The sequence below is a fragment of the Crassostrea angulata genome, chromosome 9, assembly GCF_025612915.1.
Source record: "Crassostrea angulata isolate pt1a10 chromosome 9, ASM2561291v2, whole genome shotgun sequence".
Lineage (NCBI taxonomy): Eukaryota > Metazoa > Mollusca > Bivalvia > Ostreida > Ostreidae > Magallana > Magallana angulata.
This window is the reverse complement of record NC_069119.1, coordinates 15,056,102-15,083,554: the sequence shown is the minus strand read 5'-3', so window position 1 is coordinate 15,083,554 and position 27,453 is coordinate 15,056,102. Positions and strand designations below refer to the sequence as shown.

The 27,453-nt window shown below is 31.6% G+C and overlaps 2 protein-coding genes across 2 annotated transcripts in view; both read left to right on the top strand.

Annotated features, from left to right (window-relative positions):
- LOC128162143 (uncharacterized) overlaps positions 1 to 8,308 on the top strand; it is a 46,956-nt gene extending 38,648 nt beyond the window's left edge. The window contains exons 11-14 of the mRNA XM_052825335.1: positions 5,199 to 5,278; positions 5,404 to 5,443; positions 5,553 to 5,639; positions 5,760 to 8,308. Of these exons, the coding sequence (XP_052681295.1) occupies positions 5,199 to 5,278; positions 5,404 to 5,443; positions 5,553 to 5,639; positions 5,760 to 5,829 (277 nt within the window). The 3' untranslated portion in view covers positions 5,830 to 8,308. The remainder of the gene's footprint in view (positions 1 to 5,198; positions 5,279 to 5,403; positions 5,444 to 5,552; positions 5,640 to 5,759) is intronic.
- A 5,410-nt stretch (positions 8,309 to 13,718) lies between these two features.
- Positions 13,719 to 23,971, top strand: LOC128162142 (uncharacterized). The gene is made up of 6 exons (XM_052825334.1): positions 13,719 to 13,976; positions 15,296 to 15,542; positions 15,943 to 16,082; positions 16,817 to 17,081; positions 17,414 to 17,514; positions 23,960 to 23,971. Exons 1-6 carry the CDS (start codon positions 13,848 to 13,850, stop codon positions 23,969 to 23,971), a joined length of 894 nt encoding a protein of 297 aa, XP_052681294.1. The 5' UTR covers positions 13,719 to 13,847.
- Positions 23,972 to 27,453: the final 3,482 nt, after the last annotated feature.

The following is a 27,453-nucleotide window of genomic DNA, read 5'->3' as shown; positions in this document are numbered from 1 at the left end:
AAAAGTCCCGTCTACTCTTTCCTACCCTATAATTATTGGAATATTCAATCCGATTATAAGAGTCAAATTAAAATTCAAGTACGGATATGTACCTGTTTATCAAACGTAAAACTACTCATAATTTATCTACAGTGCATCGTTATGGAGCTACACAGAAAGTTCTATATTAATTTGCCGAGCCAAATAAAAAAACCCTGGAAAACGAAGAGAAAACAAAGTGGGGACAGAATAACTGACAAATTAATTAGGACTATATACCCCCCCCCCCTCTTGAAATGGATATACTGAAAACAGATTATTGGCGTACAACATCCGCACACAATTTAAAGAAAATTTCATGTTTTTTTTTTTATCATTTTCGCTAGCTAATGTAAGACATCACAAATACCCCAAACCCCCTCACGGAAAAGGAAATGCTAGGAGATGAGAGAGAGAGAGAGAGAGAGAGAGAGAGAGAGAGAGAGTCGATGTAAATCACAGGTGTGCTAACACCGTTAAAATTAAAGCTTGCTAGTTGGTCTGCCCTACCCTAGCTACCTCCTCTCTTTTCTATGGTTTAAAACTTTATCATAAACTATATTTTGACTTGTCGATTATTTCATTGAGTTTCGTTTCATAGCTAAAACATTTAGATTAAACAGATCTTTCTTCGCAAGCCGATTTTTACACAGTTGGGGCGAATACACTTCGGGTTGAAATTGTTCGGGGGGAAATACATACAGGGCAAACAAAACCACTTAGATTCGCAAAGCCAACAGTGTTATTTCTAATTTAATTGTTTATACTGTGTGGGGTTAATTCATCAATGTTAATTTAACCATTTTATAACCACTATATGAGAGCTATTAAGAAATTTATTTGTAGGAAAGAGCATGTACGAATGATCTTTATTTAGAACAGTTTGATGTTGCTAGGATACAGGTTTCAGATCCATGATTTGATTGGTTAATTTAGATATTGAATCTCGAATTTCGAATCTCGAATCTCGTATTTCGAATCTCGAATCTCGAATGATCCTTCTCGGCTTTCGTACTTATCATGCATACTTCATTTGAACACAAATTTGATTAACTACATGCATTTATGTTTTTCCCGATCTGAGCTTAATGCTCCAACTTGGCTATGATTTGGAGAAGAATTATAGAAATATTTTATCAATTTTAGGTGCTTCACCTTTTTTTTTTTTTTTTTTTTTTTTTTTTTTTTTTTTTACAGCGCATTGATATTAACATATTTACACCAATTACATCTAATTTAAAAGAAATCTTATTTCAAATATTCAGACAATGCACATACTGTTGATTTCTTATTTTACGCAGGTTCTTAATTAATTCCGCAATTCAGCAGTTTTCCATCAAATCGCTAGAACATAAAATCGCGAATGCCGAATTTTTATCATAGTACACGTTTAATGTAGGTTAATACATATGTCCAGAAATAAAAGCGAGATTGTAAAATTCGCGAGATGCACTTCTCGCGATTTGACACGGATATTAATTCATCGTGTTTAAATAGGAATCTACGCTTTAAGTGCGTGGATTAAGAAAGCAAAAAAAAAAAAAAAAATGAACTTAACAAATACATGTACTTGTATCGTCTTTATTCAGCAAGTACCGTTGCCGGTATTGTTTCAACGATGTACGACTTTTTAATGTATGCTGCATGTACAATAAACATATCTTCCTGATAGATTACACAAAAGCAGTAAGTAGAAAAATGTCTGGTTAAACCAGCTAGCTGAAAATATCACAGTAAAAAAAACTATTTAGAAATAAGAGGGATTATAAAGTCTGCAGTTCTGCACCCATCTCACCGATCCGGTAAACACTTGTATTGTTTAATTTGTCCTAAGTTTAGATAACATGTGTTTGTGTTTCCTTGCACATCCTAATGTTAGGAACGCTGCATTTACATGTACAAAATGAATATGATATGCCCATAAAAAACTCAATTCTTTGTTTTAATTCTTAACGAGACCAGGTCTAATTATCTCTACCCTATATATTTTTTTATGAAATTTCCTGCATAAAGTTTCACTGGTATATTAATTATCTTTAACAATAAAAAATAGCGACCCCGATTTCCTTCAATGTTCCTTCAGTAGACTTCAATGTTATCAATTTTCTTTAGAAGTCCCTATGGGAATTTGTTGAAAAGGCGCTTAATCTTATTTCCCCCTCATATTATTTGTATCTTTGCCCACGATTTTTTTCGACCGATTGATTTAATATCTAGAAGTACATCGTGAGGATTTCAGCTCTGTACGTTTCTATAGAGCTACAAGTATGATTTACTCCTGGTTTTTTAATGAATTGGAGGGGCAAAAATGGGTGGGTGTAATAAGCGCGAATCAAACAATGAAATGCTTTCTCTGGTAAGTAATGCACGATGTGGAGATGGCAACATTGCAATAAATAAATAAAAATTAACATAACACGCCCTTGCGGGTTCTGTAATTTTATTCTGTGATGATCGCTACCGTCATAACCCGCATATGAATCATTAATGAAAGTATTTTATTGTTTATATTTAGATCCTTCTTTTTACAGATTAATGAATTGGTTGTAAAGAAAAAGTAAAATTAACTTTATTATTGTTAATGTACATCAATACGTTAAATAAACGGAACCGCTACGTCATCTTAAATGGGAGGTTGAGTCTAAAATCATCATGAATCTTTCGTGTAGTCGAGGATTTTTCTAAAACTAGTCGATTAATGTTTCGACCAATCGATAAACGAATGTAGATTTCAGTCCTGTCAGTTTCTACAGAGATTTGAATTACAATTAATTTTCTTCAGAAATAGAAGGAATCATACTTGGTGGATGTAAATAAAAACAAAGAAGTTAACTCAATGTACAACTTAGTCAAAACACCACTTAATGTTCCTATCGGCCGTGTTTTTTGTTAAAAAGGACGTGTTAAACAGACGATTTCTTCTATTTTTTTTTTATTGAAAATTGCTATGTTAATATTAAATTTTGCTTGTAATTCTGTCTTTATTACTTCGATTTTGTTTTTGATATTGTTGTGTATGTTTAAAAGGTGTTAAACAGTCGAATGATTCAGAAATGATGTAATCATACTGTTATCCTTTTCTGAAAATTAAAACTTCCTATTTCAAGTTATAAATTTAAATAAAGAGCCAGAACAACAAAATAGTCATGACGTGACTCCTATTACATAATTACAGGTTAACTCCAACCTAATTATTCATTGACCTGATTTCTATATAAAAATTAAAAAAAAACCAAGATTCTTTACGACGACGCACGCAGTATGCTTAAAAAAGGGGGAAATGTTTTCTTGCCGGTACCTACGGTGAAACAAGAGTTCGGAATATTTTTCCAAACATGAGTATTTAGTGATAATTTATTGGAAAAAATGTAGACATCATAATTAAAACATATTTTTACTACCATATATAAAATAAACGACTCGCTCTTTTCTACTTTAATACCGATAAATCATGATCGAAAATGTTTAATATTACAAACGTTGAACATACCTCATGTTTTATATCGGGACTTATTTTTTAATTCAATTAGCATTAATAAATCAATAACTTTGCAATCGTCAAGACAAATCTTAAAACTTGATGACGGACATTTTCTTCTGACCATTACTGAAGAACTTGAAAATTCAGACAGTTTCACGATCCAGTCCGAACCTGAGTTTTATTTTCACATTTATTTTAGTCGATGGAGTGGATTCATAAAATTATTTTACTGATTTAATTGTGTAAGATTTACAAATGATTTTGGAATGTAGGATACTTAGAGACTAATTACAGCGCACTGACGGTGTATTAAAATGCATGCATAAGCTGTGGGTTATGGGTAATGAACGGTTGAGAGTTATCTAAAACTAAAGGTGAAATATACATGTGTACATTCAAAACACGGAATCAATCTCTGCAAACTGCATGTTTTCTCTATAATACTAAACCTACATATTTGCCGTGGAAAAGTAAGTGTCCGGATGTTGTTTTTCATGTGTGGGCACGCCCGAAATGTGTAAGCACGGGGGGGGGAGGCTTAACTCTTGTAGAAAAACAATCACGGTAGTTTGAAAAAATGTGTCTAGAAGTGATCGAATCGAAAGTAAAAATATTCCACAAACACACAAAACCATTTTGTATTATGTGAAATTTATCAGTATTGGAAGGGGGTGAATACCATCCGATCCAGGGAAAGGGCACTCTTTTCCATAAATTCTGCATAAAGTCGAATGGAAAAATCTTTTGAACAGAAAGGGTGGTGTAAAGGGCATGATCCCGGCAGTGGTCGATTAACTACTTTTTTAATTGTGTTTATCTGTGAATGCACAGGTTAAAGTCTAGTTACTTCTGAAACAATTTCTAAAACTTCAAAAGAATAGTTCAATGCTGCTACTACATGTATAATTGTACAATGGATCATGATTAAACATGCACAATTGTACGATACGGGACTTCTGATATTGTTTTAAAAGTTCAAGTCTAAAAGATGACATATTTAATAATATCACGAAAATCGTATCTGTTGTTTATTTAAAAGAACAAAAGCGACTAATCTGTTTTAGCTATTCATTGTTTATATGGAAACGACAGTGTTTATGTAAATGAAATACGTTCACATAGATTACTCCACTTAATGGTTTCTCGTTGATATCCCAAAAGAAACTGAAATTAAACAACCGCCGTTTCTTTTTTTCTTTTTTTTTGAAAAATCGCTTTTCACTGGCAGACAACTACGCTGTCAGTAGAAACATTTTACCGGGGTATTTTTGATTAAAAAAAACCCAATAAAAACAAACCTTTGTTTTTAAAATAAATGAATAACATAGATGCAGGCATATAACTATATGCAACAATGTAATAAGATTCTGATAAAAAAGTGCTGTATTTTACGTTTATTAAATGACTAATTCACAGTAATGATTGATAACCTTTACTTAAAAAACTGTTGACGTTGCGTATGTAAAACACGACGTTGTGATTTTCCTTATGAAATAGCATCACTCTAATTGGGAAAAAACTCTACTTAGAATTAGCGTATAGCCATAAAATTTTAGATTTGACAACTTTGAGATGTGTTTAATTCAATTTTGTAAAAATCTTAAAATGTTGAAAAAATGCCATAAGGACCCTTTTCTCATGGGCGCAATCAATATATATAAATATATACTCAGTTTTAAACTCCTTTTTGTCAATTAAGTCCAGATAACAGGTACGTCGAAAAATCATTCCGAAGTTGTTCTCCTAAAAGAAAAGAAAAACGACCGCCTTCAAAACAAGGTAATCAGTTCACCAAATATAACTGTTGCAAGGTTTTGTGTAGAAATACCATTGATTTCTAGATATTTTAAATATTTTTGTATGAATTTACACATAAATGTACACAACACAAATCATCATTTTAGCTAGTACCGAAAAAGAAATCAAATCTGTGGAAAAAATAAAGTAAGTTTTTTATATGAATTCTTGTACATTGCATTTCTATGCACACGAGTGTGAAATAAGATTAGCAATTTTCACCTTTAAAACAATATTTTAATCTACTTTTTTCAAGCAAACCTTGTGAGACACAAGAATTAAATGTTGCAGCCGACAGACAAGATTTGTATGAAAATCAAGAATTTCAACAGGAGAAAGACATGTAAGAGAAATAGTCATAGGGAGAGTGGGATAATATAGAAATAGAGCTGGGGAGAGAGATCATTATTACATGCATTTTTGTATCAAATATTGCACTGAATTTATCTCAAAAACATTTTAGGGACACGTGTACATACGAAGAAGTTGCAACGGAGCATAACCAATCAGAATATGAGTCTTTGAGATTATAAAGAAGAAAACCAAGCTGAAAATACCTGATTAATAACTGTTTTGTTTGCAAAGCCAACCTATCCAATCCGGTTTAATATACGATCTTAAGATTAAATTTAAACATAGATCATAATAAAGCATGGAACGTACTGCTATACAAATAAAGCAATCATTAGACATTGTAAGATACAAAAAGTCAACATTTTTAAACAGTTTCTTTAAGTCTTAAAGTGTTTTGTTTGTGTTTAAATTGTTATTTGTACATCATGTCATGTACAACAGTGTCTATTACTGCAAAATGCTATAATACAAGTAGTGTTGTTTCTTTACTTTTACCATTTGGACATTGAAATATTATCTTAGAATAACACAATTGAAAACCCCGTTAGTTTATATTTTTCATATTTTATGTTTTCAATTTGTTATCATTATCATTTGATATTATTATCTGTATATATATATATATATATATGTATATTTCATCTGTACAACCAAAGATTCACTTTAAAAAAAATGTATTTAAAGCTGACATAAATTCATAAAAGCATTTGGTCGCCATATTAGTTTCGATCGCTCCTCTACTGTCACTGGGGTATATATACCGGTTGAGAAAGTTACGGTTGGTTGCCTTCTGATCGAGGCATTCAGGTTGCACGGACTTTAAATGCACGATTTACACAATGTAGTAAAATGTAATAAATATTTAAGGAAAAAACAATCAATAAAATACAAATATATTTATTCTTTGAAAGAATTTCCAAGGTATCCGTAATATTTTGCACATATAGTGCTGCCTTACTTCGCATGCACATCGAACACGCGTGTCGTTCATACAGAATGCATAACGTTGGCATCATTTTTAAAACCCCGGCGGCAGTACATCCAACACAATAGCTAAACGATAGTCAATCCAAGAAGGTAACAACGTAACATCGTTTCCATCCGTTTCTACAAAAACGATCCGTTTCTAAAATCCATGCGATCATTGACATTGCTCGATCTGCCACAGTGTGTAGTTTGCGCATGTGCGATGTTATAATATACACAGGAAAACGGTCTACAATTATCGAGGATTTTTGAAGTATCTGTGGCTGGATTTCAGTCTGTTTTGTTTCGTCATTCATTGGATATGCCTTGCAAGTGAAGTGGTTGTCATATTATTTTTGTTCCCAACGTGTTTATACACGTCTTTTCGTCCAAGGTAACGTGTTCGGGTGAATGAAATACCTGAATGCGGTGAAGCATGAATAGTGCTCTCGGCCTTTTATAGGGGGTGTGTAGCGATGAGCAGAACAATAGAAATCGACAACTAATATGGCGGTAGTCGGAGGTAAAAGGGAAATAATGCGTATTTATGAGTTCCTGTCAGCTTTAATGTAAAATTATTATGATATCAAATTTTAATTGTTATTAATTTTTATATCAGTGTATTCTGTTATTTTTATTTGCATTAATATATTAGACTTAACCATTGCTTAACTAAAAAAGAGACGCAAAATTGCCGGTTATATAAAAATTGAAATTAAAATAAAATTTCTTAATCATGTTATATTTTAAGATGATTATGTCAAGTTGTGATTTTTTTTATCCAGTTCGAAATATGTGGTTGTGGCAGGTGAGTGTAATACTACCTACAATAAAATCTTTCTGTCTCTTTATTTTATGGATTCACGATCCCTAGAATGTTAGGGTACGATTCAGAAAGGCAGTGTCACTATAAAACTTTCCTACTGCATCACAACCACATTTTATTATACGTTTGTAATTTTAACTGACAAAGATTAAATATCGCATCCAAGACTAAAAGTGATACCTCAATAAGGTACAACATCTCTCTCTCTCTCTCTCTCTCTCTCTCTCTCTCTCTCTCTCTCTCTCTCTCTCTGTTGTGTATGGTATTTATATCGACTTATATCAAAACTGCATTTTGAGACAAAAAAGTCGTTATAATTGTAGATTTTTTGTAAAAAACGGGTTAAGCGTGATGCAACTTCTTTATTATTACATTATGTTTTATTTCATGCAAAGATTCTTTATATTTTCTAACCAATCACTGATTAGATTTCATGTTAATAATTCATAAGAAATAGTGCCAAAAGGTTTATTATGTATAATTTAAAACCGACAGTTTAAAAATTAGTCCTTATAAATTCCAACTATAGAACAAATTTACTTCAGCCTGGATATGCGTACATAACGAATAATCGTAGAATAGCTATATCTAAATAAGGCAATTAATGTTAAACCCGAAATATTAGTGTTATTCATTCTTAAATACATGCTATCGTTTATTTGCATGTTGAATTTTTACAATGACTCTTGCTTACACCCTTCAAGTGGATGGACTTTTAATGCATCACTTTTGTTTTCACTGTATTTTGTCTTTTGTGTGCGTGTAGTTTTTAGCATGTGTACAAAATTTCTTTCAATTACATGTACATTATAAAAGTACCAAAAATATGCCTCGGACATCCCCTGGCAAACTCAAAAAACCGCCAGACCCTCAACCTCCACTCCTGGAAAAATTTTCTGATCCGTGCATGCTCTCCCTCCTAAAAAAAAAATTATTTTTCAAAACCCCGTGTAAAATTTCCAAGATCTCCGCATATATACTAAAAGATTCATTGGCGCTTGCGTTCGATAAAAAATGCGTGTAAAATGTTTGGTCATTTTACCTTCGTATCGGGCATACCCTTTGTGTGAATATAATCGTCGTCCATATTCTGTCTACATTATGTCAATTATGATGACTAAATAAGTTTCTCAAAATAAAATGCACATGCAAAAAAAACAACATGCGGCGAATCAAACTATATACAACTTTTAAAGATCTGTATTTGCTTATATATATATGTAGTATAGCAGTTTGTTTCTTTTACTCAGTGTTTATACATCTAATATTGTATCATGGTTAGGTATCATTTTTTTGTATTACGTCACAAGTATGACGCAGCTACGACGGAAGACCTAATCGTTGCTTGCGACGAGCTCGTGTCTAGTTTTCTGTATAAAATCTCAATATTTAGTCCTTGTTGATGGGTGTAGCCTTGCTGGCTATATAAGTATATATAAATACACAACAATTTATACGTGTCCACTGCATATAAGCATTATACACAGCAATAGTCTGTAGCACCCGATCTAAAAAAAATCATATAGACGACCTTAAAACTACATTTACTTAAGTGTTAAAATGTCGCTAATTACGGCACATGAAAAAACTTGTGATAGTTTTGGACTACTCAACGCAAATTCACTACTGAGGTCGTTGGTTTACTTGCCTCAGATTTTCTCTTAAACATGCTTAACAGACACGGAAAGTGAAGCATGTTTTAATTTACGTCCTGATTAAGAGTTGTCATTTTTACATGTCAACAAACTTCATTGCTTCATTTTACGGAGCTGGTACTATGGTGTTTCTTAGAATATTAAAGGCCAGTAAAGAGACGATATTTGTAGTAAAATGTCTGAGGATATTTTGGAATCAAATATTCATACAGAATTTGTTCGGACATAAGATTATTCAGTCTAAAAGTCCAAGAGGTCAGATCTACTTCCGATGCAGCAGAAGTCTATATGTAAAATAATAACATATTGAAGTATTAATTATGTGCTGGTGTTAAGTAAGTTGTACGATTAGAAAACACATCTGGGAAGATGTAAATAGAAAATTAAATTGCTTATTAAAGCATTAATTGTTTGACACCTCAATAAATCTGAATGCAACGACGACGTTCAACTTAATTCCACCACTTAAAGGTATCTACTTCAAAGTTTAACATTGTTTTTCAAATGTTGGCAAATCTCTTGTCAACAGGTCTTAAATTGGTATTGATTTTTAAACATTGTTGATTAAATCTTTGATATATTTTTTAAATTACTATAGAGAAGATAGTATAATACAATGTTGGCATCACAATTGAAGATCTTTGTCTGTGTAAAAGTTGTCATAATTATAACATTTGATATAACCAAGGACAACATACAACACTTAAAATTTACAAAGATTTTACTAGATGTTGCAACTTGTACTGTTTGAGAAAAAGGAAGTTAAGAATCTTATTTTAAGAGGAAGTCATTAAAAATAGAATTCCCTGGCCTGGATATTTTTCATATGCGCATATTCATTTGACAAAATTAAAAAGGAAATAAATTAATGTATTCTTGATTGGACAACAACACTCAGATGTTAAACTTGTTTATTTACACAAGAACAATCATAAAAATGCTCAGTTTTAAAACTTCCTGATTAAGAGATGGATCATTTGAGGAACATCTGCATTTTAATTTCTTTGTACTTTTCATTTTCCTGCGGTATGTATATGTAATGTTTGATTTCTTAATTAATCTAGTTAATGGTCCTTATATGGTTTAATGTGACATCAATAGACAGTTAACTTATAATTTTATATATATATTTTTTTGTATTTTCATGGTGTCCTTTTTTTTCGTTTTCTTTAGGAGTTGTGAGGTTTTATATGCATCCTACAGTCTACCCTGTCGGTAAAACTAATTTGTCTTTCGGATGTAGAAGTCGGGTTATATTATTTAGGGTATGGGAGCATAGAAATGCAAGTCTCAAGCTTCAACTACGGAACCATTCAAACGATAACTGGACATCTGTTTTCGAGTTAAATGGAGCAAATGAATTTAAGGAAAACAAAAGTGCATCTTTCGATGGTTATACTGTTTTATCATTAAATTGGACAAACGGGACACATGCATATTCAAATAAGCAAATTACACTTGAGGGATCAGTAGAGCCAAAACAATGCACGGTCGATCCTCAGAAATCCCCTGACGTTCGCTGTGTCCTGAGTTATCGCAGTCAAATAATCGACAGTACCGAGAAGAGGATATTCTCGATTGAGGGTGGTTATTGTTTTGATTTAAATTTTGTGTTGTATTTTATAGAACATAATCAAAATGAGCATGTAATTTTTTTAATTACAAATTATTAAAAAAAATGACTAGGGTCACGAAAAAAACCCTTTTATCTTTCAGGGTTGAAATGAAAACGGCGTCGAAGTTTATTTTAAAGAAAACCGAAAACTCGCAGCTACCTTAACAAAGAAAGTAAATTTGTTCGAAGCAGGTTTTTTGATTGCTGGAATGTTTTTTTCGCGTTAAATCCCAATTGCGTAGTGAAATTTAAAAAAAAATTAAAAGAATGTTCGCAAATGAATTAAGACTACGTTTAATAAATGCACGAGATATATGTGGGAAAAAATTGAGCAATTCTGAAATATAACATTGAAATACATGTAATTTTTTGTGTAATTATTACTAGCAGATATAATTTTTTACATGTTCAACTGTCACATTCCTTTTACGTGGTATATGACGGCATCATGATGCACTGTACTATATTCAGTTACAGTGAAACGAAAAAGAGGGTAAATTTAATCACAGCACAATTTCGAAACAAATTCAATATAAGAAAAGGTGTGTCATGTTTTTGAAATTTAATTCTCTTTTTTTAATTGTCTGATAGTATCCTATCAAATAAATTCCTAGTAATAGTGCAGCTAAATCTCATGTGTGTGGATTTATCAGCAATGTTACCGAAGTTTTTTTGAAATTTCATTATTGTAAGGATAAGTAACGATAGGTTTCAACACTTTATATCAGCATGACCTAATCGTTTGTCAGTGGATGTTAATTTGGTCTATGACTAAATTCAAGATACTGTAAATAGAAAAAATATTGGTTCCCGTTTTATTTTTGCCTCTTTTGTCATTGTTGTTAGCGGGCGAATTTTGTAAGACTGGGCGAATTCAAAACATTTCTAAAATAAATGTGTATTTTATAAAAGGTACATGTACCCATCTAATGCTCTGCTTTCTGTGATAATTCAAGACGAAAATAAACCGTTTGATAGTGTAGAAGAGCAAAAAACCCACCAACTTTGTGGATCCACATCTAAAAATATGTTTTATTAGGGCCCAACAAGGATTTGCGGGTGCCGTATAGTAATCACTCTGTCCGTCCGTCCTTCTGTCTGTCCGTCTGTCACTCTTCCGTCCACAAATTTTCAGGTTTTTTTCTAATAACTTTTTTCATGGTTGCCCAATCAAGTTCAAATTTGATATGGTAGTTCAGTAGGCAGAAATACATATTTTGATGCTAAGTTTGGTTCTCTATGTCTTCTGGTTTGGAGCTGGGGTGGTGGGGTAGATTCCTTAACTATGCATAATAATGAATGGGCAAAGAGAGATAACTACTGATAATGTTACCATTGTATACTTTGAAGGCTGTGCAATATTTGTACTTTGGGATTAATTAACCTTACACAGGAAGAAAATCCTAAGCTTTTTCTTTATCTGTCACATTGAGATTAATTACTGCACTGCCTGTGTCTGCAAATGAACTTTGTTTTGAAGTTAAGGTCAATTTTGAATGATGTGTAGTAGTGTGTACATTCTTTGAAATATGGATTTAAAATATATAATATTCAAACTTTATTTTGGTTAAAATACCGTACACAATGATTAATGATAATTTTATTGAATTCTATAATCAAGATATATATTAAGATATCCTTTTTCACTATTTTATTTTTTAATTATTAATTTTATTTTTTTCTGCTTTTATGCTGTTCATTTTAACAGGTAATCATATAATAACCCCATTCTGTCATTTTTGAAAATTTAAAAAAAAAAAAATCTTATTGTAAATTTAGAAGAAAAGGATGAGAGAGCAGAACAATTAATCCCCTGGGATTAATTACCTTGCCTGCTGCAGAAAATTTAGAGGCTTATCTCTATCTGTCATATGAAGATTAATGAACACCTTTGTCTGCAACTGATGTTTTTTTTGAAGTTGAGGTCAATCCTGGGTGATACAATGTATTTGCATTCACTGAAGGCTTGCATTTTGTAAAACACATGTTTGAATCTTTTTTAAATACACATTTAATTTAGTTTTTTTTATAAGACACGAGGTTATCCCTGTTTTATGCAGATACAAGGTTACTATTTAGAGATTTTGGATACAGGAATTATCTTGAAATTTTAAAAATACATTGTTACTTATAATTTTCATTTTTTTTTACCACCTTATATATATTGCAGTTCTTTACATCTTATGCCGGGCATTTATTTTTCATCATTGTTAATATAAAGAGGATGGAATTCAAAGTTTTATTTACTTCTCAATATTAATTGTCATAGCGGGGCCCTTCATGACTGGTCAGTTTTCTAGTTAATGTCAGATTGCCCATTTACAATTTTTGCATCAATAAAAGATAATTACCTAACACCAGTAATTGTGTACTTTTTGTTAGTGATATATTTAAAATGCCTTTCACACTAAATGATGAATCTATTTAAATTAAAATGATTTAGGGAAAATTTGATTTTTTAAAACATGATTGTTAAACTTATGCATGAGACGTAAAGGGGGATATCAGTTTGGCATCAGAATAATTATTTTGTGCAGTTCGTAAATTCTTAGGTTCTGAAGGTTTTGACCGATCGATAGACTGGTTAGACGAACTGGATGGCATATATTTAAGCCCTATGAGTTTCTATAGGGCTATGAATCACAATTGGTTTGCTTATAGAAATAAAGTAGTAAATACTCAGTGGATGTAAAAGAAAAAAAAACACCCCCCCCCAAAAAAAAACAAAAAAAAAACAAAAAACAACCCCCCCCCCAAAAAAAAAACCAAAAAAAAACCCCGCTCATACAATTTTTCAACAATGGCAAACCATTGTATTTAACTATTCGTTTCTCACAACTAAATCCACGCTTTGCAAAAGTTGTTTCCCGTTGCGGGGTCAATCCTAAAGGCAAAACGAGAATAATACCTTTTTCCTTTCTTATGCTACATGTGTACCCTGTGATAAAATCTATTCGAATTTAATTGTTTCCTTCGAAGTGTGAGTTGCCCTATGAAACAGCGATTCTTTTTTATTGACGCCAGTCATTTTTAATACTGGAGTTAAATATTCACACTGCCCAAGATAAAAAGAATGAAAAAAATAGATTTTTACTCATATTTTATATACAAACCTTAGGGCGAACCCCTGAAAAAATGGAAATCATTTCCATCGTCCCCAAGGAAATCTTCCAGGATAAAGACAAGATAAACTTTGAAGAGGATGATGTGTTACAGTTACAATGTATTGGGGAAGTGGAAAGCATCAATGGCATCCCAAGTAAGGTACGTACATGTATATTAAATAGGCATCTAGCCAAATATCCAATGTAATGTACATATACAGAGTGCATAGGCGTCGGAACCGGGGAGGGGGATAGGGGGACTCCCCCTACTTTTTTGCAAAGGTAGACCTTACCATTTTGCACATAGCATCAGAAAGCACCCCCCTCCCCACTAATAATTAAATAGTGAAATATACCAAGTAAGAAGGGTACACATGTATATATTGCATGTTTGCTTAAAAAGCCAACAATCTCAAGTTAGATAAATGTACATATATATGTACATAGTGCATGTTTAACGTTGATAGCTAGCTTTTAAATATTGTATAGGAAAAATAACAGTTAAAAAAGAGAGTACCTCAGATAAATTACAAAGGTGGAAGCCATCTCGGATATCGCCTCGCTTTCATCATTTTTAGAGCGCATGTTTTACATACACTAGCCAACTAGTCTAGGTTCATCTGTTGTTCTTAGACTGCTTGACATTGATTAGAAAGTTCAACCCAAATTGAACTCGCTGAATAAAACAAAATTCTCTTAATGTCTAAATCAACATCTTTCATGTACAATTTAACTCCTCATATAACTGGAGTTGTTTACCTCATAGTCCTAAACCTGTCATTTCTTTTATTTCAAGATCATACAAAGAGTATTTAATTCCCAGTTCAGTGAACATTTCTTGTGTCTTACTTGATAGCTTTTCCAATTTTATCTTTGGATATACAGTCATGTAGGACAATTGTTTAAAAGATTTTGAGAGAAAGATTACGGTGTAATAAAAAGACACCGGAAACTGTGTACACACCCACTGTATCATAATTGCTTTTATTTACCTCGCCTTTTGTCGGAGAAACCACACGCATAATACATCAGCAGTGCAATAGTGCCCGATACTGTTTAGATATGTATCGTTTCATCTCTTATTTTCTAGTTACATTTGTATGTGTATAATTTTCTAGGAAAAATTCTTTTTAAGATTTACCATTTTGGTAGAAATTACTCCAGAGAAGCATCGGAAATATTACAATGATATAGACAATTCTTTCATGATTTATGACAAAAATGGGGATATTGGTTTCAGTATCGTTTATAGATTATTAACTTTATTTTCATATTCCTATATAATTTGCCACCTTTTATGTATACAATGAAAGCTTTCTATATAAAGATTTATTGATCAATTTCTTTTCAAACCGAATTCTGTTTCGATTTTAATATAAACGTGCATTTAAAATACATTAAGAAGTTTATTTCAAATATGGTGAACAGTACACATTGTTTGTAGGTATTTGTATTTTGTTTAATTGAGTTTTATTGCAGAATATACGATGGTGCAAAAACGAATCGGGCAAATTACAAAAGCTGTCACTCCAACATCATCCTCTGTCAAGCATAGTGTCGAGAAGCAAGGATGGGTGCAGTGTTGTTCAGAAATCGGTCATATTTTATCACATCTTACAAAATGACACTGATGTAGATCTAATGTGTGAGTCTGGGCACGGTGGTACGTGTGGAACAAAGGGTATCAACCTGACGCTAAGCATACCAACGGCTAATACCAATAAAGGTCAATGATTCATATTTATGTGCAATCATTATGATTCAATTCAAGTTTTATATACGACAAGTTTAATTTAGGTGTAGGGAAAAATTTACAAGTAATATTCTTTTTTGAAAAAAAATAAAGGTCTTCATTAAGAATGCTTCTAAAACTTGTATGAAACTACCATAAAAAATAAATTGTGTGTGTTGTCTTGTTCTTGTTCTTTGTTTTATAAGATTGATGAATATATAAGTATTATTCTAATTAGCAAAAACTAAAAGATAAGAATTAATATACATCAATGTTTCCGAGATATATATGTGTAGCTGCCATTCAAAAGAAATCAACGTGTATGGGTGTTTTGTCTAATGTTGTAAATGAAAACAATTACAATATGTTCATTTTTTGTTCTTTGTTTTATCAGATAAATGGAGAGTTTCGCCAATTGTCATTCATGATAGAGAATCTGTCCTTAACAAAAATCTTATTAAATTAAACGGAGCTGGAAAAACCATCTATCTTCTCTGTACAGCCTCAACCCTTTTCCAGCAAGAATCATCAAAGGTAAATATATGACGTTTTTTTATTCAATGTCTTAATGATTGTACATTACTCAATGAGTGTACTTTAAAGATTTAGTAAAATATGCCAATTACGGTTTTTTCATTTTAGGTCCAAAACTCCTTACTTATTCTAATCATGAATATAAAACAAATATATTTGAACAATGGCTTCTCGAAATCCGTGAAATCTCTGAATTCTTTTAATTTCTTTTTGGGATAAACTTCAATGGGTTTTTTAATTTACATTCGCAGTTGTTTTGATACTAGAAAAATGTTTAAAAGAAAAAACTGTTTAAATTTATACAAAATATTGTTTGCACTAAGGTTGAAACTAAGTTGTGCCGATGCGTTAATAAACTGCTATAAAACATTGTTTCTAAACAGAAGTAATAACATCCAATTACCAAGAAATTAGCAACATCAAATTAACAACACATGTGCGCCATTTAAAAAATGATATTTGTGAACTACAGATAATTCTTAACCTTTAATAAAAAATGTGTCCAAATATTAACTGCTCAAATTAGTTCGATATAAATTCTAAATTTTGAAGAAAAGCTATTAATATTCAATAACCGGTTTTCCTTATGTGTTATAGAAAGTTGTAATAAAGTAAAATATTCAAGATAACAGTAACGAAGAAAATCTTTTGATTGGACTCCTGATACGTACTTAAAGAAGTTCACTTTCAATGAACATCTATTATCAAATTTATAACCGTTTGTTTTCTCCTAGAACAAAATGAACTGGTGTTTTAAAAGACAAGTCAATGAGACATGGACAAAGATTAATCCACAAGAAAAGAAAGTAGAAGTGGTATCGAATTCCAGCGGAGAAACAACAATTTTCAGTAGAATAAAGTACCATGTCACAGTATTAGACAGGGACATATTCTTTCTGTGTGAAATATCTCGCTACTCCAGGTGTGGATTGGGTCTGGCACATGCAACAACAAACATTTCAATAAGTGGGGAGACATTAACGAATGAAATCAAAGAAGGTAATCAAATTTTTCCCCTAGAGTTTTATGTGTTTTTGTCTTTTAAAAATACTAGCTCTACCAATAAAAGATACAGCCACGCACTATTTTTTGTTGCATTTTTTTTTATTTTATTAAATATTTGTTATCACAACGTACAATGGTTTGATGCAACTGATTTTAAGATGACAGTTTTGGTATATGGGTCGACGAGGATTAAATGACACATTGGTCGAATAAATGATTTATAAAATATCATTTTAAATAAAAGAAACATGTTGTATATTGCCTGAACATGATTGCCCATAGCAAAACGTATTGTTGATAATGTTTTCCTTGACCCTGTTCAACAGGTTTTAAAGATGTTCAACTACAAAAACGTTTGGAACCTGACTGTGGCACAGCTGGCGTAGCTGTGGTGTCTGTTATATTGGTTTCCATCGTCGTTATTAAGGTCTTCCGTTTCCAACGGAAGACCTTACTATTATTCTGAAAAATTTTCAAATTTCTTATTATTTTTTTTTTTCTTCTAGACGCCAACTTTGATCCTTAATATCTCGCTCGTTTGTTCACCGTTTGTTTTGAAATTTTCAGGACTGATAACATGCCGCGTGATGTTGTCGTTGCATATTTTAGTTGAGGAAAATCCCCATCCGGTTTTGAGTTATTCCCCTTTTAGTAAAATTTAACGACTTCTTTTGTCCAGGGGGGTTTAGCTATAACGATGACTGGCAGAGTCTCAAAGATGGGCTGGTTTGGAAGCTAATACATTGAATTTGTGCGAGATATATTTTATTTATTATTTAAATGCAAATAAAAGGGGTGGTATAGATGTTGAAACAAAGGTACGAAAAAAATTCAAAAAAATTCGCGTATTTTCCATGTTAGTTTTCTACCTGATAAAAATTTGTTATAACATGTAATTTAAAAGATCTTGGTCTTACCAAGACCTTTCATTCGGTATACAGAAAAAGGGGCTGGCCCCTATAATTAGGGAGTTAGATGCGTCAAAAGTTTCTTGTCAATAACTTGTAAAGGAATAAAAATTTCTAATGCATTATTGAAGCAAAGTTGTAAAGAAATTAATTTTAAATCCTTCCGTGGTATTCAATTTAATGTTTTCGTAATTTATAGCCAGTATTTGCAGAAACAATTGTTGTCAGTTCGGTCCATTTTTGTGGGGGTGCTCACGTTTAGGAGGTTATGAAAGGGCTTTTTGTAATGCACTAACTGCTACATGCAGCGCGCAAAAATAATTCAACATAAAATTCCCAAATGTTTTTATTCATATGTACATATTCATTTCATAAAGATGAACGTCTTTGACCTTATTTTTGTTGTTTGTTTCATAACTGTGCCCCTTTCTATATTTAGATGCATTACGAGACTCAGGTAACCGATCGATAGAAGAGTCGCTAGCTGTATTCAGGCCGTCGCCTTGACGACAGTGCATATGCTTGTAGAGCTGGACGTACACATGTTTAACGCCCCACTGTGTTACTGTAACAGAGACATTTTGAATTGTTTCAGTACTGGGAGATGTGTTAATAAAATGGTTCGAATGCATGGTAATTAAACTCAACTTTTCTACAGTACGTATACACGGCCGTCATATAAAGCACAATGTGTATTACTGACATGACAAATGTACGCTGGCAATTTAAACGAACGCGGGATTGCTCCCGATAGAACATTTCTTTTAAAGCAAAACAAAATACTGATTTCCAATGGATATAATATTATCATCGTGGAGATGATTTTAAAAAGTGAACTTAATATTCGTATACGATAATATTTGAATCCAAAGCCGCTATTTTTAAGTAACGGTTATTAGGGATATTAATTATGACTTGCCCCGCGTTTCACGTTTTTTACTTGCAATGCATCTACAAACGAAAATACCAAACAACCTTCGGCAGCAATTTATAAATTATTTATTACATACTAGTACACAATATTAAAGAGATAATTAAATAAATTGTGCTTTATAATTGTACTCGCTATCTTCCGTGGAAATAATGGCATGGAAAAAATGTTGTTCAATGTTCATCAAAAACGATGTAGCCTTAGCAATCGAAAATAATTAACAAACTGTATATTGATAGATTGACACATTAACAAACATTCAGACTCGCAATGTATTTCTTGCAAATTCTATAAAATGTAGACTCAGTAAGTGAATTTTTCCGTTTGGGGTATTTTGAATCACATGTGTACGCTATGTGTACATGTACATATAGATTAATAGCCATATAGATAAACACTTTCAGTGTTGAATTTTTAAAAGATATTTTGTACATGCAAAGCAATGCAATGCAAGGGCTATTAAATTCGAACAATGTACATACGGTAGAGATCGAACTGATACTGGTTCTGCTTGTTCTACAAACAGTGAATGAAATGCGAAGTATTAGGGTGTTATTTTTTAAACAAATAAGTATTGCTCTCTTAAAACCTTGCATTACTGAACAAAGTATTTCATCGGAAGCATTATTAGTTACCTTAGCTGCATATATGGAATTTAAAAAATGGGGAATTTTGAAAATCCTAATCCGTAGGTGGGAGGGGGTATTTACATTTTAACTTCAATTTAATTCAATTAGAATTACTTTATTTTTTGGTTCCATTTATTACATGCTCCGACAAAAGTGAAAGATCCATGATATCTCTATTTATTATATGACCAGTTAAGAAAATAGAGTGGGTAAGACCATCTACACATCATGTGCTCTTGCCTAACTTGGACTCGCCCACTAATCGGTGAGCCAAAATTATGAATGAGACGTATTATGGCGCGAAGTCTTTCTTTACCATTCACGCAACAGCTGAGATCTCAGATAGATCCATCGGCATAGATCCATTGGGAGGGTGTCAACTAATAACTACATATATTATACTTTGGATTGAATGAAGAAATCTATCCAATTAACATACACACTTAATTGACTAGCAATTGTTTGATGTACATTTTCATTTGTACACGCGAGTGAAACCCTTTTCCAGATGAATGAAATCGCCCAATTGATCGAAAATCGGGTCACACGTACCCCACTTCGGCGAATTACTTGTACGTAGTCCCTCCAGTAAATATTCCAATTATATGAATTTATATTTGTTTTAATTAATCCAAACTGATGATTCTTTGTTAATGATGATAATCCAACACCAACTATTACTTACATTGTACTACTTAGACAATGTGTATCATCTTGTTGCGATGACACCTCCCTCTTTTTTTTTTGACCTTTCAAATATGGCAATCTATTTTTAAATCAGGATTACACACGTGCAATGTGAAAAGCCCTTTTAATTGAACACTCTTGCTCATTGTTGCTTATTACATCCCATATAACGTTTTCATCAATTATGAATATAAATGTTGACACATTAAAGATGCATCGTCAGACAATTATTAATTCAAGCTTGTGGGTGCCCCCCCCCCCCCCCACCACACTTTTTCTCACAGCAACTAATTTTTCCGGATTAGGATTTTGAAGATTTTGGGAAAGTCTTTTTTTTTTTTTTTTTTTTTTTTTGCTTGTCAAGATTTTTTTGGATGAGTCTGCCCCCCCCCTTTCAAATAGGATGCTACGTGCCTGCATAAAGATAACAACATTCAAGGGCCTTCCGTCATTTTCAAGCCATGATAAACATGATAAAAAGGACTCTCAAAATAAAAAAATAGACGCAATGTAAACTGCATTCACGGCATATGTTCACATGGTATTCCTATTCCTATTCTATTCCTATTTTGGACTCGTCCACTTTAACTACGAAAAAATTAATGAATGAGACATTCTGATTCTGGCGTGGAGTCTTGTAAATGAAATTTCCATTGATCTGAATGGATTTTTCCGTGAGGGTCGGGGTAGGTATAAAAACAAATTTAATCGTTCAAAGTTTTGAATTGTTAACAACGAAATATCAGATCGAATGTTTTAGAACGATTTATAAATCCAAAATACAGTCATTTTTAATCGGTTGACGCGTGAGCATATGTATTAAGTAGGCGGGCATCCTTACACCCTATTAATTGAAGACAAATGAAATCGCGTCCAGCAGAACTCCCTGGCATTTTAGTGTATGTTATTATAAATTTATGATTTTGTTTGTTAATAACAATTCAACATCAATCATTAATTAACAATGTACACTCTAGTACGCTAATACACAATTTTGTTGCGATGACCCCCCCCCCCCCCCGGCCATTATACCTATTTTTAAATCAGGATTACACACGTGCTTGCATGTGCAGAAGACAATCTGGAACTTAACTGATAACTATATCATCTCTTTGGAAATTTACTTCTCCGTAAGCAAAAACGTGTAGTAACTGATACATGCAATTGTTAAAACCATAGAGGAATGCATGATCTGCGCATAATAACTAACTGCTTGATACAATATTTCTTTTTTCCAACATGTTTTAAGTCAAGAATAATATGAAAATATATGCTTGACTTCATAACGGAAATTGATCCAGATAAATATAATTATCAAAAATAAACCTAAAAAACAAACTACACTTTCATCCTTCACCCACAATATTGCCTTTTCGATATTTGTCATCGTGGTAGATCCGTGTAACAATCTATTAAGTGGGTGCTTGCACGACATAGAACCGGCCCTTGCTGACCATGCAACGTTTTCATTAACACATATAAAGGAAAAAAATATTTAGATTTTTTCTTGGATTTATTTTGATGTATATAAAAAAGAGAAGAAATTAGTTCTATAATATATATGCGATGTAAATCTTTTTTCCATGCAACATTTCGTATAAAACATCGAAGAGTAGTATCTTGAAACTTCATTCAAAATTTTATTAGACCTTTAAATTGTAAAATGCTAACATTGAAAATTGTGCCCGATTTCTTTTTTTTAAGGTAAATCTTTATTGATTAAAAAAACTGATTCTTTGAGACAAAATAAATTGACATAATCAGTTTGACATTCTCTAAGTGCAGTTCTGTAGCTCTTAGTCTGAAAAAGAATCGGATGGACGACCTAGGACCCAGATCGTCCATCCAAATTTCTTGAATGTTGCCATTTCTTTCGTACGCGGACGCATGTTGGCCGAATACTCACCGAGACTAAATGGTTCGTATTTTAAGTTTTAACTGCGTTTAAAGGTAATATTGGAATTCCGATAATTTTGAAAATGATTAATTAAATAAAAAGGGTTAAAATTACCGTTAAATTACCGGCATCGGTCTTCCCCATGCGCGAATCTAGAAGAGTAGGGTGAGGGTTCCAGACCCCACCCCAACCCCCGCAAAATTTCTTTCCATTACATGTACAATATAAAATTACAAAAATATGCCTCGGACATCCCCAGGCAAACTCAAATAACCGTCAGACACTCAACCCCCACCCCAGGAAAATTTTTCTTATCCGCGCATGCCCCCTCCCCTCCCCCCTCAAAAACAAAATTATTCTTCAGAACCCCCTGTAAAATTTCGAGGATCTCCGCATACATTCTAAAAGATTCATTGGCCCTTGCTTTCGATAAAAAATGCGAGTAAAATGTTTGGTCTTTTTACGTTCATACCGGGCATACCCACTGTCTGATTATAATCGTCGTCCATATTCTGTGTATATTGAGTCAATTATGATGATTAGATAAGTTTCTCAAAATAAAATGCACATGCAAAAAAACAACATGCGGCGAATCAAACTTCAGACAACTTTTAAAGATCTGTATTTGCTTATATACATGTACTTTGTTTCTTTTACACAGTGTTTACACATCTAATATTGCACCATGGTCAGGTATCAATTTTTGTATTACGTCACAAGTATGACGCAGCTACGACGGAAGACCTAATCGTTGCTTGCAACGAGCTCGTCTCTAGTTACATTTCTTTTTCTGGTAGTGTTGTTCAGAAGAAAAGAGATCAAGTTTCAGGGTAAGGGGCATGTATTTCATTGTTTCCTTTTACTCTTGGGAATATCTTTTTTTAATTTAAGAAATTGTTAAAGATAACAATGTCTTGATTTATTTGATTTTGTATACATGAAATTACCCTTTTATATATATTTATTTTTAAAGTAAACAGTAGAATAAACTATTTTTCAGATTTTATATACTTCATTAGAATGCTTAAGAATATCTCGAACTGATTTGCATGAATTCAATTTAAATATATTACATGTACCTGTAATTCAAGAGTCTGAGTTAATATTATTTGCAATTGCTATGTTGATATAACATGTACAAATTAAAAAATTGGCAAAATTCAGTGTGCATATATATCTGATACTTTTGACTTATTTTAAAATAAGATATTTTTCCTTATCGTGATCTTTAAAATATTAAAGGGTTTTTTTTTCTTCAAAATTAAGGTTTATTTATTTTTATTTTTTTTTTATTTTAAAAGGATTTGTGCTAAGAATTGACCGGTACGTATAATTCAAAAATATTAGATTAGCTGTTTATAATTACAAGTTTTATGAAAAACGTTTGATCTTTTTTATGTATTGAATAAATACGATACTATAATATAAAATTCATCATATTTTTTCTTATTTGTGAAATAATATTATCTCAGTAAAGAGAATATGTCGATCGACGCAGCGGCGAAAACTAAAGGTAAGTGCCATTTTGTGTTACACACGTATACAAAGCGAATTATTGTTATTTGAGTATTTAATGTTGGTACTAAAAAAGCAAAGTTTAAAGTATTGCAGTTGTCAAAATGTTTACAGAGAATTTCATAAATCATTATTTGACAGCAGAAAACAATGATAGCAGTATCAAATTAACGAGTATTTGTTTTGCCTCATGCGTTGTTCAGAACACCTTAACATCAGCATATTTAAAGTAATCATTCCTATTTCTTAGTTCTCTCTCTCTAGAACATTGGTGTATTTATAACATATAGAAGTCACACTTGCAGGTTATAGATTGAAGTATGAAACAAAAATCTAATAGAATAGATTGTTGTCAACAATCTAGCGCAAATTTTAAACGTACATGTAACTGAAATCATTTTTGTGATTTTGATCACCATTAAGTATAAATCAAATATCATAATGTGTTGGAAAAATTTATTGCTAACAATTAGATTTATTTTTAAAAGTATAAAAACAATTTGATGCAACGTAGATATAACTAATAATAATGTAAAATCTCGACTAGTAAAAATTAAAATCCTATGATGTAATGTTTTGGTATTTGAAAGCCATATCAAAGAGAATTTTAATAATAAATCTACATCATTTTCTACTATATTTTACCAGCATTACCTGCATCAGAAGCAATTAATATGTAAGTCATATATATATATATATATATATATATATATATATATATATATATATATATATATATATATATATATATATATATATATATATATATATATATATATATGCATTTGATGTAAAACGAATCATTATAAGCTATTACATGTACATGTATATGTGTATAATTATTTAATGCTATCATATTTCCTCATCAGTTCCATAATTTTGTTTGAAATGTTAAAATGTGTATCGATTTATCCTGAGTTTATGCAAATTTTTAAAATATCGATCGTTTTGTCAATTAAGTCCAGATAACAGATATGTCGAAAAATCATTTGGAAGTTGTTCGCCTAAAAAGAAAGAAAAACCACCGCCTTCGAAGAAAGGTAATAAGTGTACCAAATATAACTTTTGCAAGGTTTTGTTTATAAATACCATTGATTTTTAGATATTAATATTTTTTGTTTTGTTTACTTATTTATGTACACAATACAAATCAACGTTTTAGCTGGTACCGGAAAAGAAATCAAATCTGTGGATAAAATTAAGTAAGTTTTTTTTTATTTTAATTCTTGTACATTGCAGTCCTATACAGACTAGTGTAAAAAATTGTATTTGCACCTTTAAAACAATCTTTTGAATTTACTTTGTTCATGAGCTATGTTGTTTCCTTGTAGGAAACATTATGAGGCACAGGAGTTAAATATTGCAGCCGAGAGACAAGAAATGTATGAAAATCAATTATTTCAACAGGAGGAAAACATGTAAGAGAAATAGTCATAGGGAGAGTGGGATAAAAGATTGAAAGAAAAATATTGAGGGAAGGAAATCATATTACATGCATTTTTGTATCAAATTTTGCTTGGAGTAAATCTCATAATACTTTTTTAGGGACACTTGTACATACGAAGAAGTTGCAACGGGGCATAACCAATCAGAATATGAGTCTTTAAGATTATAAAGAAGAAAACCAAGCTGAAAATACCTAGCTAATAACTGATTTTATATGTAAAGCAAACAAAAAATCAATGCGGTTTAATATTCAATCTTAAGGTTAAATTTAAACATAAGATCATAATATATTTAGAACGTTCTGCAATACAAATTAAGCAATTATCAGACATTGTAGGATACAGAAAATCATATTTTTAAACAGCTTCGTGAGGTCTTAAATTGTGTTGTAAGTGTTTCGATTGATATTTGAACATCATCTCATGTGCATCAGTGTTTATAAAAGCAAATGCTTTAATACAAGAAGTGTTGTTTCTTTACTTTTGCAAATATTGACATTGATATAATATTTTAGAATAACACCATTGAATGCCCCGTTATTAATATATATTTTTATATTTTATGTTTTTATTCTGTTATATTTACATCTACCAAAAGTTATTCCCTCTATTTCTTACGGAAACTTACAGAATAGTTAATTCATAGCTCTATAGAAACAGCCAGACTGAAATCGTCCCTTTTTTCGATTGGACGAAATTTACAGCGGCTGGAACTGACAAGAAAGTGACAGGACTGAAATTGACACGTCCTGTTTATCGATTGGTGGAGACCTACAACTACCTTAGAAAAATCACGGACTGCACGAAATAATCATGATGATGTCAGACTCACAGGAGACGATTTGGCTGTTTCTTTTAGCTAATGTACTTATGTATATTAACCGTAATTTAGTAAAATTTATTAACTTTTTATAATCAATTTATTAATTTGATAAAAAAAAGATGTTAACATAAATAATAAAATGCTTTCTTTGATGATTCATGCGGGTTATGAAGGTATCGATCATTCCAGAAACCTTTACAGAATCCGCTAACGCGGGTTATGTATTTTTCTGCAATGTTGCTACTTTCATATCCCGAATGAATCACCAAAGAAAGCATTTTATTGTTTAAATCATTATTGTTTGATATCATTATATCCCTAACGCAATTCATCTGTACAACCAAAGATTCACGCCTTTTTAAAATTGTATTAATGTAAAATTATTATGATATTAAATAATAATTTTTATTTCATGATATTCTATCATTTTTATCTGCATAAATACATTAGGCTTAACAACAACAAAATCGTCGGTAATATGAAAAATCGAAATGAGAAATCATATTATATTTGAGATGATTAAATCAAGTTATTACTGTGGTTTCATTAATATTCAAGGGTATCAATTTTCGTGGATAAACTGAAAATCACAGATTCAAGGATAGATTACGTAATTCGTGGCCAATAACCCTATCAATACAAAATATTAGTGAAAATTGCAGTTCAATGAATATTTAATTTCAAAGATAAATTTAACAACGAAATCAACGAAAATTGGTATTCAACGAATATTGATGAAACCACAGTATTTTTTTTCTTGGTCCACATATGTAGTTATGGCAAATTAATGTTATACTACCTACAATAAAATCTTTCTGTCTCTTTTTTTATGGATTAACAAGCCCTAGAATGTTAGAATTCAGGTTAGGAAGTCAGGAAGGCAGTGCCGCTATAAAACTTTCCTACTGCATCACAACCACTAACATTTTATTATAAGTACATAATATTAACTAACAAAGATTGAAAATTGCATCTAAGACATTTTAGTAAAGGGAAAACATTCTCTCTCTCTCTTTCTCTCTCTCTCTCTCTCACGTTTTTGTGTACGGTATAAATATATCGACTTATTTCAAAACAGCATTTAGAGACAAACAATTTGTTACAGTTAAAGATATTTTGTAAAAATCGGGCTTAGCGTGATGCAATTCCTTATTATCAGTGATTGGTAAAGAATGCATTAAATTAAACATAATCCAATGAGTTTTCATGCTCGAAATTCATAATTAATACTGATAAAGGATTATTATGTACGATTTAGAGCCAACATTGTAAAACTTAATCATTATAAATTCCTAAGTTAGAACATCTTTACTTCTGAGCAAGGAAGCTGCTTACAAACATTACCAATGTATTCAAGCACGCAGTCATACTAGCCTGTATATGTGTACACAAAGACTTTATGTAAAATAGGCTTTATTTCTAAACAAGGCAATTTATGTTTAAGCCCAAATGTTAGTGTTATTCATTCTTAGATACTTAAAAATTTTAATTTACATGTTGAATTTTTACGATGACTTCCGGTTGGTAACCT